The following is a 13,600-nucleotide window of genomic DNA, read 5'->3' as shown; positions in this document are numbered from 1 at the left end:
GTTGAAGTTCCTGACAGCACAATTAGAAAAAGACTGAACAAGTACATACCTGCATGACTTCAACATAACTTGTTTGGAAGGAGAAAGCTTCTTCTTTCTAAAAGGAACACTGCGGCACAGCTTAGGTTTGTAAAGTTTCATCTGAACAAACCACAAGACTTCTGGAACCATGTCCTTTGGACAGACCAGAGTGGAGATGTTTGGTCTAAATTCACAAACCCCACGTTTGGAGAAAACTGAACACAGCATAATGAGCACAAACACCTCATAGCAACTGTCAAGCACAATGGTGGAGGGCTGATGATTTAGGCTTGTTTTGCGGCCACAGGACCTGGACACCTTGCAGTCATTGAGTCGACAGTGAACTCCTCTGTATGCCAAAGCATTCTAGCCTCAAATGTTATGCGACCTCTTAGATCTTAAATCTTGGGTCATGCAACAGGACGATTTCTTATACTATTGTGTTGTGACACAGAAAAGTCTAAGATTTGAAAGAAAGTTTATGTTCTTTCTCCTATGACTGCCACACAGCATGCTGAGGTGCAGACAAGGAAGCTAGCTGCACAGATTACAGTAAATCTGGTTAATCTGCACCTCTGTCAAAAATAAGAGGACACTTGTGTAAACAACGCTAAGATTTTGCAGCTTTGCTGAAAAAGGCTTCAGTCCTATGAATAGCAGTGTTTGTGGTTTCTTGGTACTCCCACTGACATGCCTCAAGAGTAATACTTCCGGCTTTCACTTTAAAAATAAAACTCGTGTGTTGAACTTGTGCTGCAGTGAAGTGAATCAGACTGAAGCCACAAAAAGGACTAAAACGAGGCGTAAAACTGGATGTAACGCAGACTTAACAGCAACAGCAAGACTTACTATTTAATTATCAAGCAGAAGAAAAAAAATTGACTGCCAGAAAGGTCAATCAGACATATTATATCCCCTTTGAGAGAGAAAGCCATAAAAAAAAAATTTAAAAATCAGATGTGCAGATCTCTGAAGTCAGATTTCCAACTCAGAAAGATAGAGCAACTTAACCAGCCCCAACCACAATGTCCAACATGGCTTTCTCGACATAAAGACTGGTGATAACTACAGTAAAAAACTGTTTATTGGCACATCCGTCAGATTGTGCTTTGTTAAATCAGTTGCACATGTATTACTGTCCATGCTACTGTGGTGTAAGTGCGAAATAGAGAGAAATGCGCTCACCAATAAACTGAACGCAGATGAAGCCTTCTAGCCAATCCAGGTGGAGATATTGTCTCACATAAGCAACATCATGAATCCCTGAATGATTCTAATCCAATCCTCCTTATGCGGATTTCATAGCTTTTTTAAGAAACGACGTCCGCTCCTGTATACAAACCCAACATGAGGCGTATTTCCCTCATGGCACTTGTAGGGGCGGTACATTACAGATGCTGTTTTGAGTTGTATTTTAAGGGTATAGACAACTCATCTATTTGATTTTATTTGATCTAAGTACTAAATGTCATATAACAAGGTGACACTCTGATAATATATCACATGTGGAATATAATATATATATTCTCAAAATTGTGTTAAATATTTTTCACAAGGAACAAAAATAAAGAAACTAGTGGCTGCCGCAAAACATAAAAAAAATTTAACATCAGCAGTTGTTTTTTTTTCACCTCAATTTTGAAAATCTGGTACTTCCGCTGTGATAACGTAACACGCTCTTGACCTCCGTTGAACTGTGCGCGTGCGCGTTTCGTGGGTGTGTGTTCGTTCGCGCGCACTGGGGATTCCCCCATGTGACAAAAACAGCTCTGACTTTCGGCGCTTCCTCTTGTCGCCTTTCATTGCTCGTATGCTCTCCCGCTGGAGCTCACGCTGTTACCGGATATTTAGTCGACGGACCGCCGTTTCTCCTCTGTTCGCTTTGTTGTTTTTTTTTAATTCACTCCACCGAGTCCGAAATAACCGGCCATGTTTTGAAACTTTTTCCAGAGTATCTGTCGACCACAAACGGAGAGGGCCTGTTGCTGCGAGGTGAAGTATCGTCGGTTAGTGGCATGAGACGCAGCGGCTCATTCCTCTGGTTTCACAAAGGAGCGGTGGTTTCCTCTGGAGCCAGCGCGCTGTCCGCTCACATCACCGAGCAACCAGCTGCAACACCCGCGAGAAGCCTTTAAATCCTCGCGGAAGGCGGGTGGGGGAAACCCGACGAAGCCACCAGCACTCACCATGTCGAGGGACGCTTGTAGTAAAGATGACTTGCTGGAGGAGACCCGCACGGACTCCGGCATTGACTCGTATCGCTCCATACCTAAGCCGGAGGAGACCCGGGAGCCGAGCACCGACTTCAGCGGACCGAGGGACAAGTGTTCCCTTGTAGATGAGCGGCTGGACTCAGCTTATGGCTCCTCTTCCATCACGGTGGAGAGCCTGTCAGATATGGTGGAGGATTTCTCCCTGTCCAGGGCCAACGAGGAGCAAGCACAGAGCTCTGAACTCTCTGAACAGGAGCATTTTCTCACAACTATTACAGCTGATGGGGACACGTAGGTTTTTTTGTTTGTTTGTTTTTTCTATCAGTTTTTCATAAGAAATGTAATCGTATCTCAGCTTGTTAGCGTCTTTGTTGGGAAATCGTTAAAGTGGTCAAAAGTAGAAAGGAATTTTACGGTATAGTGGCTTTGACACAGTTTTCTAAATGCTAAACTAATGTCTGTTGGCACCCTGATGGTCTTAAAAGAATCAGCTGCTCTGTTCATCAGAGCTGCAACAAGTGATCCCCAGCTCATAGATGCTTTTAGATTTAGTTTAAAAGGATATAAAACACAGACAACTTTGCTATTTCACGACCTAGAGCCGTATGGTCTTAAGTATTTTTTTGCTTGAAATGATTTAGACTTTAGATGCCAAAGTTAAAACGCCTAAAAATAGGATTGATGGAGACTGCAAAATCACTTTGAATCTCAGGTCTGGTTTTCCCGTGATACTGGTGCCGAATGGGGTTTTTTGTAGCTGTAGACTTTTCTTTAATGAACTTTGTCCATGTCATGAATGTGGACTGTCTCCTCTGAGGCCCATCTCAGTCAGAAAACAGAAGTGAAACAGATAGGTCTGGACTTCCCCCTGCAGTACAGACAAAGCACATGCTGTGAGGTATCTGTGTGGCGTGCTTTTGATCCAACAAACTTGTTGATCAGGACTAATTCCCACAAAACACACGCTTCTGACTCACTTGCTTATCTTATTCTATTTCATTCTTTATTATCATAGTTTACTATTATTTATTTCTTCTTTCGCAAACTAGGCATCTGTTGGAAAAAAAAGTATTGACAGTGGCCTTTTGCTGCCGTTCATTTTTCAGTTTGAGTCAATGAAGCTTAAACTTTTTTTTTTTCTTTTTTTTTGCGCACCTCAACCTCCACGTGTAGCTTTATAAAGCCCATGTGATCCTTTTACCCTCTCGTCTAGCGTTGCCATGACATCGGCCCGTTTTGACGTTAAAGACTTCATAACGAGTCCTGCTGCCATTGTGATCCAGCTAGTGATGTAGTCGCAAGCATTGCAGAAGTGTTGTTGTGTCTCTGACCTCTTTTCATTTCCGCTTGCCGATTTATAAAGCCACATGGTTTCATTCTCGCACCCTAACTATAGATCTGTAGGTACCTGCTGGGAGGGGGGAAAAACACCTGAAACACACCACTCTGGGCTGCTTAAACTGACACAGAATCATGCAAACGCTCATTTTCCCCTGTGGGATTTTTTTTTCTCTCTTTTTTTTTCTTTTTAAGGTCTCATTCATTCAAAACTTACTCAAACCAGGAAGTCTGTTCATACTAAAACAACTGCTCACTCTGTGGGGCCTCCATCGATCTGAAGGCATTTAAATCACTTCAGACTGATATTACACACAAGAAACTAATCTGGCAGTGCATCGTGATATCTCACTATATGATGCATCGCGCATGTATTTGAACCATAATTCGTGCTGATATTTCAATCAGAAGCTGTTTTTGCTTCCATTTTGTCTGCTTTAAATTAGTTTGAACATATTTGTTAGAAAATGTTTTCATGTGCTGGTGAAACGGTGACTAATTCGTCTTCATTTTCAGTCTAAATGTGATCGTGTTGTGAAAAATACCCTCACAAACAGCCCAAACCACGAATATACTCGTTTTATCATGATTGAACTAAAGAAAATGCATTAAATCCTCCTCTTGAACCAGATCATATTGACATTCTTGCTCTAAGGATAACTTAGATTATCACTCTGACAGTGAAAGGGCCTCCAAGTTTTCTTTTTCCAGTTTAGAGAGTTGTTAAATATCCATGTACAGAGAGCTCCTCGCAACTAATGTTAGAAAATTGTCTTTTATTTTTGACCACGTTGTCAGGTTGGCAGTGTGTCGTGATTACGTTTGACCTTTTGATTTATACATAATGTTTAAAACCCAGATAAGCTGTAACTTTTCTGCTTCGGAAAATAGTCGAAGATTCAAACACTGATATATGAAGTCAGTGATTCTATTTAAAAACAAGGATTTTAAAGTCACGTGAGTGAATCGAGGGGGGAAAAGAGGACCAGTAATATGCAAACCCTTTTACGGGTAGGTATTTAATCAGTTTTATATTATAACATTATTAATTCATCCTTCTTTTACTAATGATTTTGAGCTTTATTCAACATTTTTTCTTTGGTTCGAGGCTTAAATTTGAAGGAAAACAAAATCATTACACCTTGCTGTATCACTTGGTTATATTTCTTTATTTTCCGTCACTTTGTAGAACAGGTAGCATGTGAAGTTTGACATTTGGGGGGCTTTATTCAAAGCAGGCAGCTGAATGACGGGTCTGTGTAATGTAACTTTGTGAGAACGTTTGATCCCACACTGTCTGCCTCTGAAGCCACCTGCTGCGTTCAGCTTTTGGCTGCATGACATTTATTCTGAAACGAGGACAACCAGATTCTGAGGGCCCACTGACTGCACAGAAAACGGTGTAATGTCTGTAGGGTGGTTAGAAGTCAGTTCCGGCTTTGTTGAATTTGCACACGACAATGGACTGTCACATCTTTATCAGCGTGATCTGAGATCTGAATCTGTGCCGAAATCCTTTTCCAAATGAGGCCCTTGTTGTGTTGTTCTCAGTTAGTCTAAATTAAGCTCCAGTGCTCTGTTCCATTTCCTGCTTTGTGCACACATTTGTTTGCTACAACTTCCCACTCAGGTTTTGAGGTTAGTGTGTTATTGTTTTGCTTTTTCGTACGCTTCAACTTAACCCTCCCAATTCTGCATCCACGCACAGGTGGTCCTTATCACGCTCCCCTCATCTAACATCCTTTTTGCACAATGTTCTTTAGATTTTTTTTTTTTTAATGTATTGCATAATATCCCAACAGCTCAGTTTTGCCACTCAGCCCACTAAGAGTTGCAGCTTGAGATGAATACTGAGGAAAATTGTGATGCAACATTTTGTCGAAGTGCTGCCTTTTAGTGTACCCACTTAATGTTGCGTCACTCCGAGTTGATTGTTCAATGTAAAGTAAGCCTGACCTGGATGTTTCTGCTAGCATAATGGACAAATGTTTTTTTTTTTTTTTTTTTGGCCACCTCTTTAGAATCCTGCACCTAGCAATTATCCACGAGGATGAATTCATCGCTCAGGAGTTGATACAGCTATTCCCAAAAGAAGTACTGGACATCCAGAACGATTTATACCAGGTAAGTTCCACTATATAAGCAAACTGCAGCTTCCACTGGATTTTTTTGGTCCAAAAAGACTTCCTCATTACCAGTATCTTGATAGTGGAAGCAGCGGCTTTATTTTTATCGCTGTACTTCCAGAGAACCGTTGTTCCTCTTTATGTGCAGTCCGTCCTCCTCAGGAACGCCACTGTGGGTGGTTCCAGTGTTGGCTCATAAGGGACTTTAAATGGAAACTCCCCTCCTCTAACTCATGTAGAAATAGAACCACAGGGAGCTGTGGAGTGTATCCTTGTGTGGATGTGGGTGGAGGAATTGTTCCAGTCCTTCAAGGAGTCAGATCAGAACCTGAAGTCAGAGTGAGGAAGGCGGTGACAGAGATGTCAATAGAAGTGAAGAGTCAGCACTTCTTGCATTGACTCAGCTCTGTGCATAGGGCTTTTTTTGGTTGCCTAATTTCCTTTGAATAGTCATTCTAAGACCTCCCTTTATGCAGAATAATTCTTATTTATTTCATAAGGGGTTCAAAATAAAAATCATCCATTGCTTGATGTTAATAATTTCATATATTGGGCATTTTCTGTTATTCTTTAGGTGTTAATTTGTGTTGTGCTGTTGCAATGGAGTTATTCCGATGCCAGACCTGCACAAAGTGAATCCATCTTTAAAAAAAGAAGCAGATGCATGTTATTCTTCACCCACAGCAGCCTAAAGTGCAGCCAGAGTGCTTGTTTGTTTTGCAAAGAAGACAAAACTGTCTTTCTAAGCTGGACTAAATTTTTCTGCGGGCAACGTTGATGATGTGTGTTGTGTGAACAGGTGCAGGCCTGTTCTGTGGCTGGTCAAAAGCATTTTTAAAATCCAGGTAAACGGTGATGTCAAATGTTCCCTTTTTCGGATGTCATAAATCAAGAGAAATTCTCACTTTAAAGGTGCAACTATCGCTAAATGCCTAGCGTTTATGATTGCCGCATTATTCAGAAAACTTTAGTAATTACAATGGGCAATTGATTTGTAGCTTCTCGGTCCATACATTCAGTAAACATCAAATAAACGGTTAAAGCTTTGAAGGAAGTGTGTCCGAAAGGTGCATCAGACAGTTTTCGATAAAAATCCTTATTTACTTCTGACCCACAGAGTCCTCTGCACCTGGCCACCTACCTGGACCTGACAGATATTGTGAAGAGCTTGATAGACAAAGGGGCCAGCCTGGAGCTGCAGGACCAGGACGGAAACACAGCGCTGCATGTGGCTGCCCAACATGGGCAGACGAAATGCACCACTGAAATGACCAGTGGTGTTTCTCCGAGCAAGCTAGCACAGGTGCTCAGGACCCAGAACTGGAGAGGTGAGGACATTTTTTATTTTTTTTTTGTGCTAAACAAAAATAGCAATGCCCTTGATCATGCATAATTCCCAGGATTAATGCAGTAAAAACAGGCAAGTTACATAAAAAAATCACCACGAGCTGTAGAGACCCAAACTAGATTTTGTATCAGGTTTTTTTTGTTTTTGTTTTTTCGGGTCCTACGTTTCATGTTTCAGACGGGATGATTGTGTACTTGCAGGTCTTGCCTGTCTTCACTTGGCTGCACTGAACAGGCAGCATCAAATTCTGAAGCTCCTGATGAAAAAGGGAGCGGACCCTAATATCCAGGTTTGTCTGTGACTTTCTTGTATTAAAACGTCTGTTTTCACAACACGGCTGCATTTAAAAGCAGAAGTGATATGAAATCTTTTAACTGAGGTGGACAGCAGATGGCTTTTGTCTTTAGATGACTTCGACTGAAATCATTCTTCAAAGCAGGATCAACTTGACCCTCAACTCTTAACTGCTTCCCATAATTGACTGCTCTATCTGTAGTAAAATCAACCTAATTTTGTCTCTGGAAAGGGTTTCCCTACTTATTCAGTCCAGTAACTACTTATCATATTTGTCCCTCTCAGACCCTGTTTACTCCATCTGGCCTAATGTTGTGTTCCTGTTTATGAAGCTGCTGCACCTGTGCCGTGCTGATAGTGATATGAGCTGAGCTCAGAGCTTCCTGCAGAATTCAGGGAGACATAATTAGAATTGAGATATGATTAGGCTGAGCTGGCGTGCCGCTCTTAACTTTCTATTGATGGAAGGGAACATGGCGGTCAGCCCCGTAACTACCCCAGACATTCCTGTCGGTTTAAATCACTGTCCCAACATATCGCTCTGCCTCTTGCAGTGTATTGAATTATTATTGTAATTACCACCGAGACATGAGCTGCAGCGATCTTTCCTTCCATGCTTGCCGAATTCAAAAGTTAATAGCGATATATATATGTGTATGTGTCTTATATTGTAAATCACTATCCCATTATGTCGCTGTGGGATTGTTTCATTCCTCTTGTCCGTCTTCTCCCCTCACAGGAAGGAACCAGTGGTAAAACGGCTCTTCACCTCGCTGTTGAGCTGCATGACATCACATTGGTTAAACTGCTGCTCAGCAACGGAGCAAATGTGGACGCCATCATGTTTAACGGCTGCACACCCCTACACCTCGCAGTGGGGAGACAGGACGCCGACATCGCCAACCTCCTCTGCCAGTTTGGGGCTGACAAGATGCTGCGAAACATGGAGGATGAGACGGCGCTGGATCTGGCTGATGGCAACGATGATGTAAGCAATTATTATTGACGGTGAAGTGCTAACATAAGCCTACCAGTGATCAATATTTTCTGTCAATAAGGATCAATTTTGCAGACTTCCCCTGGTGCCTACAAACCTCTGATGTGCTTACTCACACTGTAGTTTACTCAATAACTCACACCGTCCTGCTGCCAACAACACATGTTGATAATCGAATGTTTATTTGTCTTTGGCTGGAAATTTTTAAAACTACATGATCAATTTGCAAGTTTGTAAGTGGGAACTGAGGAAACTCATTGCTTTTTGAATATGGAAAAGGGTTCCTTATTCTTGCTTTTAGGATTTCAGCTGCTCAGTGTTGTAGTTTTGTTTTCATAATAAGTGACAGCTGTGGACTGCGGGCAGGCCAGTTCAGCACTCGCATGTCCTTTGTAATATGGAGCTAAGTTGTTATATTCTTTTCAAAATCTCATTTCTCATTGTCTTGCTGAAATGGACTCAAGGCTTTCCCTGAAAAATCTGTCCGGATGGCTTCTTATGTTGCTCCAAATTTGTTTGTTGTTCAGTGTCAGTGGAGCCTGTACAGATGGGCAAGTTCCCCATGCCAGCTCGGTACCAACACTGATGGTACTGTCTCTTATTTAGCCTGGAGTACATGGACCCAAACCCAGACTTTACCTAAAGTTTAGCTTAAATGAGTTCGTAATCAGAGAAGGCATCTGTGTTTCTGCATTCTGTTAATTGTTTTTTTTTTTTTTGCATTGCATTGCATTGCATTGCATTGCATTGCATTGCATTGCATTGCATTGCATTGCATTGCAGAGTTAACGGACAAGATATCACAAAACAGTCATTATTTGTCAAAGAAAGGAAGGTTGCTTGGACACATAGATTTATGTGGATTCTCTGATATCATGATATTATGTGCTGTAGATGATGAAATCTCCCAATTATTTGGAATACTAAGTTGAGAAATATTGCTCATGCATAGTTTATCTGTATGTCCACATCATGTTTCACAGAGGGGTAAATCAACCTTCTAAAGGCCTCTTTCAGGTGCAGTTTTTGTACCTGATTATATCGTCAGGTTTTTCTTTTTTAAGCATCACAAAACTTTTCCAGACTTTCTCCTGTCCCAACTTTTATGAACTTTTGTTGTTGCTGGCGTCAAAGTCCAGATGAGCGTTTACTTTTCAAAAGACAAAGAAACTTCTCAGTTATCACATTTAAAATGTTGTCTTTGAAATATTTTCCAAGTAAGGAGGAAACGACTCCAAATGGAGAGCCAGGGCCGCATAAACTATCCGCAGTGGCAAGAAAAATGAAGTGTCCTGTGTCAGATGGCATGGTTCCCACAGATATCTGACACTTTGTCTCACCAGATACTCACATGATTTAGCTTTGTTTTTCTATTTGCTTTGGTGGGCATTCAGAAAGTTTGGGATTTTTGTGTAATTTTTGGACAAACCACAATTATCTTATTATTTATTGTGATGGGATTGTTCTACTCTTCATGATATCAGAATATTGGGAACTATCAGAGGCATAAGCCAGCGGTGCTTCAAAGACTTTAGTTGACCTGTTGTTTGCTAATGACAGTAGTGAACACTAAAAAGCAGCTTCAGTCAAATCTGACTTTTATGTATCCTTCTCTTTCAGATTCTGGCTCTATTTCCCTTTGATGACATCCAGATCTCTGGAAGGTCGGTGGTTGGTGTCAATTTTTGAGCTGAATCGAAGGGTGAACATCAGTTTGGAGCCTCACTGGAGCTGGAACCGTTGTTTTGAATAGAATGCTGTATTTGAGATCAAATTTGTAATAAATAGTGCCTCATATCTGTAGTTCACCCTAATATCTAGAGATATCAATCCTATTTTCCTCTGACAAGCGGAGTGATCATGCTGATTTGAACTCTGATTTAAAAGATAATAATGTGTTCGAGGTGAGATGTACTCGACAACAAATCCCATCTCGCTGTGAATGCCAAACTTCATAGATATGTTCAGCCCCTATAATAATTCTACCTCTTTCACATATTAAAATTGTCTATTTTCCAAACTCTACCATTGCTCTATTTTCCATAATGTTGTGACGTAGGTACAATTGTTAAACATCTTAAAGCGCGGCCTTCAGGGCTCTTTATTTTTTCATTTAAATTGGAAAATGTAAGTATCAAACTAATATAAATGTAAGTCTATCAAACTAATCCCATCCCTGCTTTGGTAGAAGACTGATATCCAGTTTAGAAATGTAATATATAACACAAAAAAAAGCAGCTTCTTCTGTTGATTTTTAGGTTTGCTTCTTCATGTTGTGGAACAGTTTTTCTCTATTTATCTCCTCTTATTCTTCATCTGCAGAAAACTGTTACTGTTCTTTTTTTGTGTAATTACACTGGCCTTTCTAGTTAAAGCAATTCATTTATTTTGTAATAAAAGATAATTAAAAAAAAAAAAAGCATGCTGTGCTCTGTTCCAACAAAGGGAAGTTGGAGTTTATTCTAACTCTGCCTGTGCTCATGCAAGTCTTACATGATCTGCTGTCTGTTCTGCAGAGGAAACTCCAGGTTTATCGAAGCATCAAGCTATTTTCGACCCTCAAACACACAAACTACGCAAAAGGAAATTTTGAGTACAGATAGTGACCATGTGCAGCCTTTTTTTTTTTTTTTTTTTTTTTTTATCATTTCATACGTTCATGTGAAGTTAAACAGTTTCTGTGATTTGTATGACTTACTGTAAAGTCCTGCTCATTTCCTGTCAGTGGCATTTGTAAGGTGTATCTTTTGTTTTCTTCTAAGTATCTTCTTCCTCATGGCTCCCGCTATACAATTACCAGGGAGCAGCTGGAAATTCCACCCTGACGGATCTCTTCTGTAAACATATTTACAGCTAAACAGGTTCACGTTGCTGTTCATGCAGAGTTTTAACCTGAATGTCTCTGTGGTAGTTAAAGAGTAACTTAATTCAGGTGAGATGCGTTTGATAAAAGCAGGGTTGAGTACGGAAACTAAACTTTTCCTGGTGACGGATACAGAACGGTCAAAGTTCTGTGGTCAATAGCTAGAACAAAGTTATGAAACCATACCCACTTCCCCATTCAAGTGTGACCTGGGAAACTCTGAATCTATTTGTGTTATGTACAGTATAGATCATGCCGTTGTTTCCAACACTAAAGAGCTGTTGGAAAATGTTTAAAGTATTCTTCCTCGTAGTTTCCCTCTCAAAAAAAAAGATGGGCGTTGTTCTGAAGATAGGGTCACTCCACAGCAACTCACCTCTCATAAGATATGGATTTCCTTTGGAAAATTTTATGTAAAACCTTCCGATAAGTACATGAAGTCCTGCAAATTCTTAAGCTTTCCCCCGAAAAGTTTTTATCTATGAAACTTTAAAGTTCCCAGTCCTCATTTCTTTATCTGGACAGGTTTGAAGTTTGAAGTGAAAATCTGCAAAACCCTGAGAATAAATTTGCTTCTAACTACTTGGAGTCGCTGTAGCTTTGGAGGAAGAGCGGAAGGTTTTTGGTTTGAACCCTGGCTTTGCCAGACAACATGCCAAAATGTCCTCTGGCAAGACACTATTCTGTACTTCTGATGCATTTGTCAGTGACTGAGTTTGATAGAGACAAAGCACTGCATAGCCTGTAACACTATAGACTGAAAAGTGCTGTATGTGTGTGTGTGGATGTCGCTTGTAGTGTAAAAGTTTGATAGAAATGCTGTCAACTGCTTGCAATAATATTTCTAGTAATTAAATCAATATTATCAACATTGCAAAAGTTCCACAGACAGTCAAAACCTGGCTTTCGGAACAATGGAAATAACATGATTTTTACTGGCAATTCAGAATTTCCATGATTGCAGAGATGCACCAAGGAGCAGTGAAGACTGTTGCAGTGCTTTCTGATTATTGTCTAAATGGCATATATAATGTATATAAAATTTGATTTGACTTACTGATGTTATCGTTTTGTGCCTTGTTTTGCCTTGTGTGTGCTTAGTTAGTAATTCAGTGAAGCGTTGAATCTTTGATGATGTTATTTACCCTGTGAACATTTTTGAACAAAAAACCCTGTGTGACCTAAATCTGAGTTGGAAGAGATACTCAGCTCCTTGACTTTAATATGTTATGCAAGGCAGGCTATTTTATTTATATAGCACAGTTAAACAACTACATGTTTCAAAATGCTTTACATAGAACATAAAAGTAAAAAGATTGGAAAATAGAGTTACAGTTATTAATCAGAGTCCTTCAGTTCAGTTAAATCAGTTCATTAAACGCAGTGGTGAACAGAAGAGTCTTAAGGTTTGATTTAAAAGGAGTCTGCAGCTATCTGAGAGTTTGTTCCACATATATGATGATTTAAAAACTGAAACGATGTCTGTGTTGCATTTAGCATGGCTTAAATGGATGATAAACTGGAGCAGAGCCATTATTAAGTATGACACATAATAAGTTACTGTTGTACTTTAATGTTCACAAGCAGGCAGAGCCTGGCTCACTTTCAGTGTTTCTTGTGCAAACATATAATCTTAACTGGCTTCTAATATGTGTGGAAAGGATTAGTTGGGACATTTTGATCTTTACACTGTGACAGTGTATTGATCTCTCATGTAGTCTGTAAAGGTGTGGCATGACATATTTTATGATTGTTCTGTCAACAGCGATTGTTCAATCTGTCAATAAACATAAAGTACCACAAAGGTGTGTTCCAATACCATGATGGAGAAAACATGGTTTACTTTGTGCTAGTACAGCATTTCCATACTTTTACCATTCGTTGAAATAGTCGACTCAGCTGAATATTTCATTATCATTCAACATGAGCTTTTTTTTTTGTTAAGCTTAAGATAAGATACAGACTGTGTAATGTTTATTCGTCGTGTGTATTTGTGTGTTTATCATTTATCTTTGTTTGCATGTCCTGTTTTGTGAATTTTGTGAATTATATATGGAATCATAGGATTCCATGACTGAAATAAAAGAAAGCACACACAATGTTGACATGTAAAACTAACAGCGAGTTTGTGTGTTGTTTACTGCCTGTAGTCAAGGCTACAAAGAATTGGGAAATGAGTACATAGCTAAACCTGCAGAAAAAGTATGAGGAAATAATGGCATGAAAAGACTATTATAGTAGATAAAATTAACAAAATATTGGAAAAAATCCAGAGAGAAAAATGAAAGTAGATATAAAGAAAATAAATCATGTGAAAGTCATCATTAATTGTCTTATATTTTCAGCGTTATTTTCACCTTTTTCATACACACATTTGTATTTCACTTTTTTATTTAGGCA

General features: G+C 39.8%; 1 protein-coding gene across 1 annotated transcript; it reads left to right on the top strand.

The window, feature by feature from the left end:
• The first annotated feature begins 1,780 nt into the window (after nt 1–1,780).
• Nucleotides 1,781–13,432, top strand: nfkbie (nuclear factor of kappa light polypeptide gene enhancer in B-cells inhibitor, epsilon). The gene is made up of 6 exons (XM_075459340.1): nt 1,781–2,525; nt 5,594–5,696; nt 6,816–7,026; nt 7,247–7,335; nt 8,080–8,328; nt 9,958–13,432. The coding sequence occupies exons 1-6, from the start codon at nt 2,209–2,211 to the stop codon at nt 10,024–10,026; spliced, it is 1,038 nt and encodes a 345-aa protein (XP_075315455.1). The 5' UTR covers nt 1,781–2,208; the 3' UTR covers nt 10,027–13,432.
• The last annotated feature ends 168 nt before the right edge of the window (nt 13,433–13,600 follow it).

Source organism: Odontesthes bonariensis, chromosome 24, assembly GCF_027942865.1.
Source record: "Odontesthes bonariensis isolate fOdoBon6 chromosome 24, fOdoBon6.hap1, whole genome shotgun sequence".
Taxonomy (NCBI): Eukaryota; Metazoa; Chordata; class Actinopteri; order Atheriniformes; family Atherinopsidae; genus Odontesthes; species Odontesthes bonariensis.
This window is presented reverse-complemented; position numbering and strand designations above follow the sequence as displayed.

Excerpts from the sequence above, each read along its gene's own strand:
- nfkbie (XM_075459340.1), top strand. The coding sequence starts at position 2,209 with ATGTCGAGGGACGCTTGTAGTAAAGATGACTTGCTGGAGGAGACCCGC. Across the intron at positions 5,697-6,815 it reads TCCAGAACGATTTATACCAG|AGTCCTCTGCACCTGGCCAC; the intron begins GTAAGTTCCACT and ends TCTGACCCACAG. Across the intron at positions 8,329-9,957 it reads TGGCTGATGGCAACGATGAT|ATTCTGGCTCTATTTCCCTT; the intron begins GTAAGCAATTAT and ends CTTCTCTTTCAG.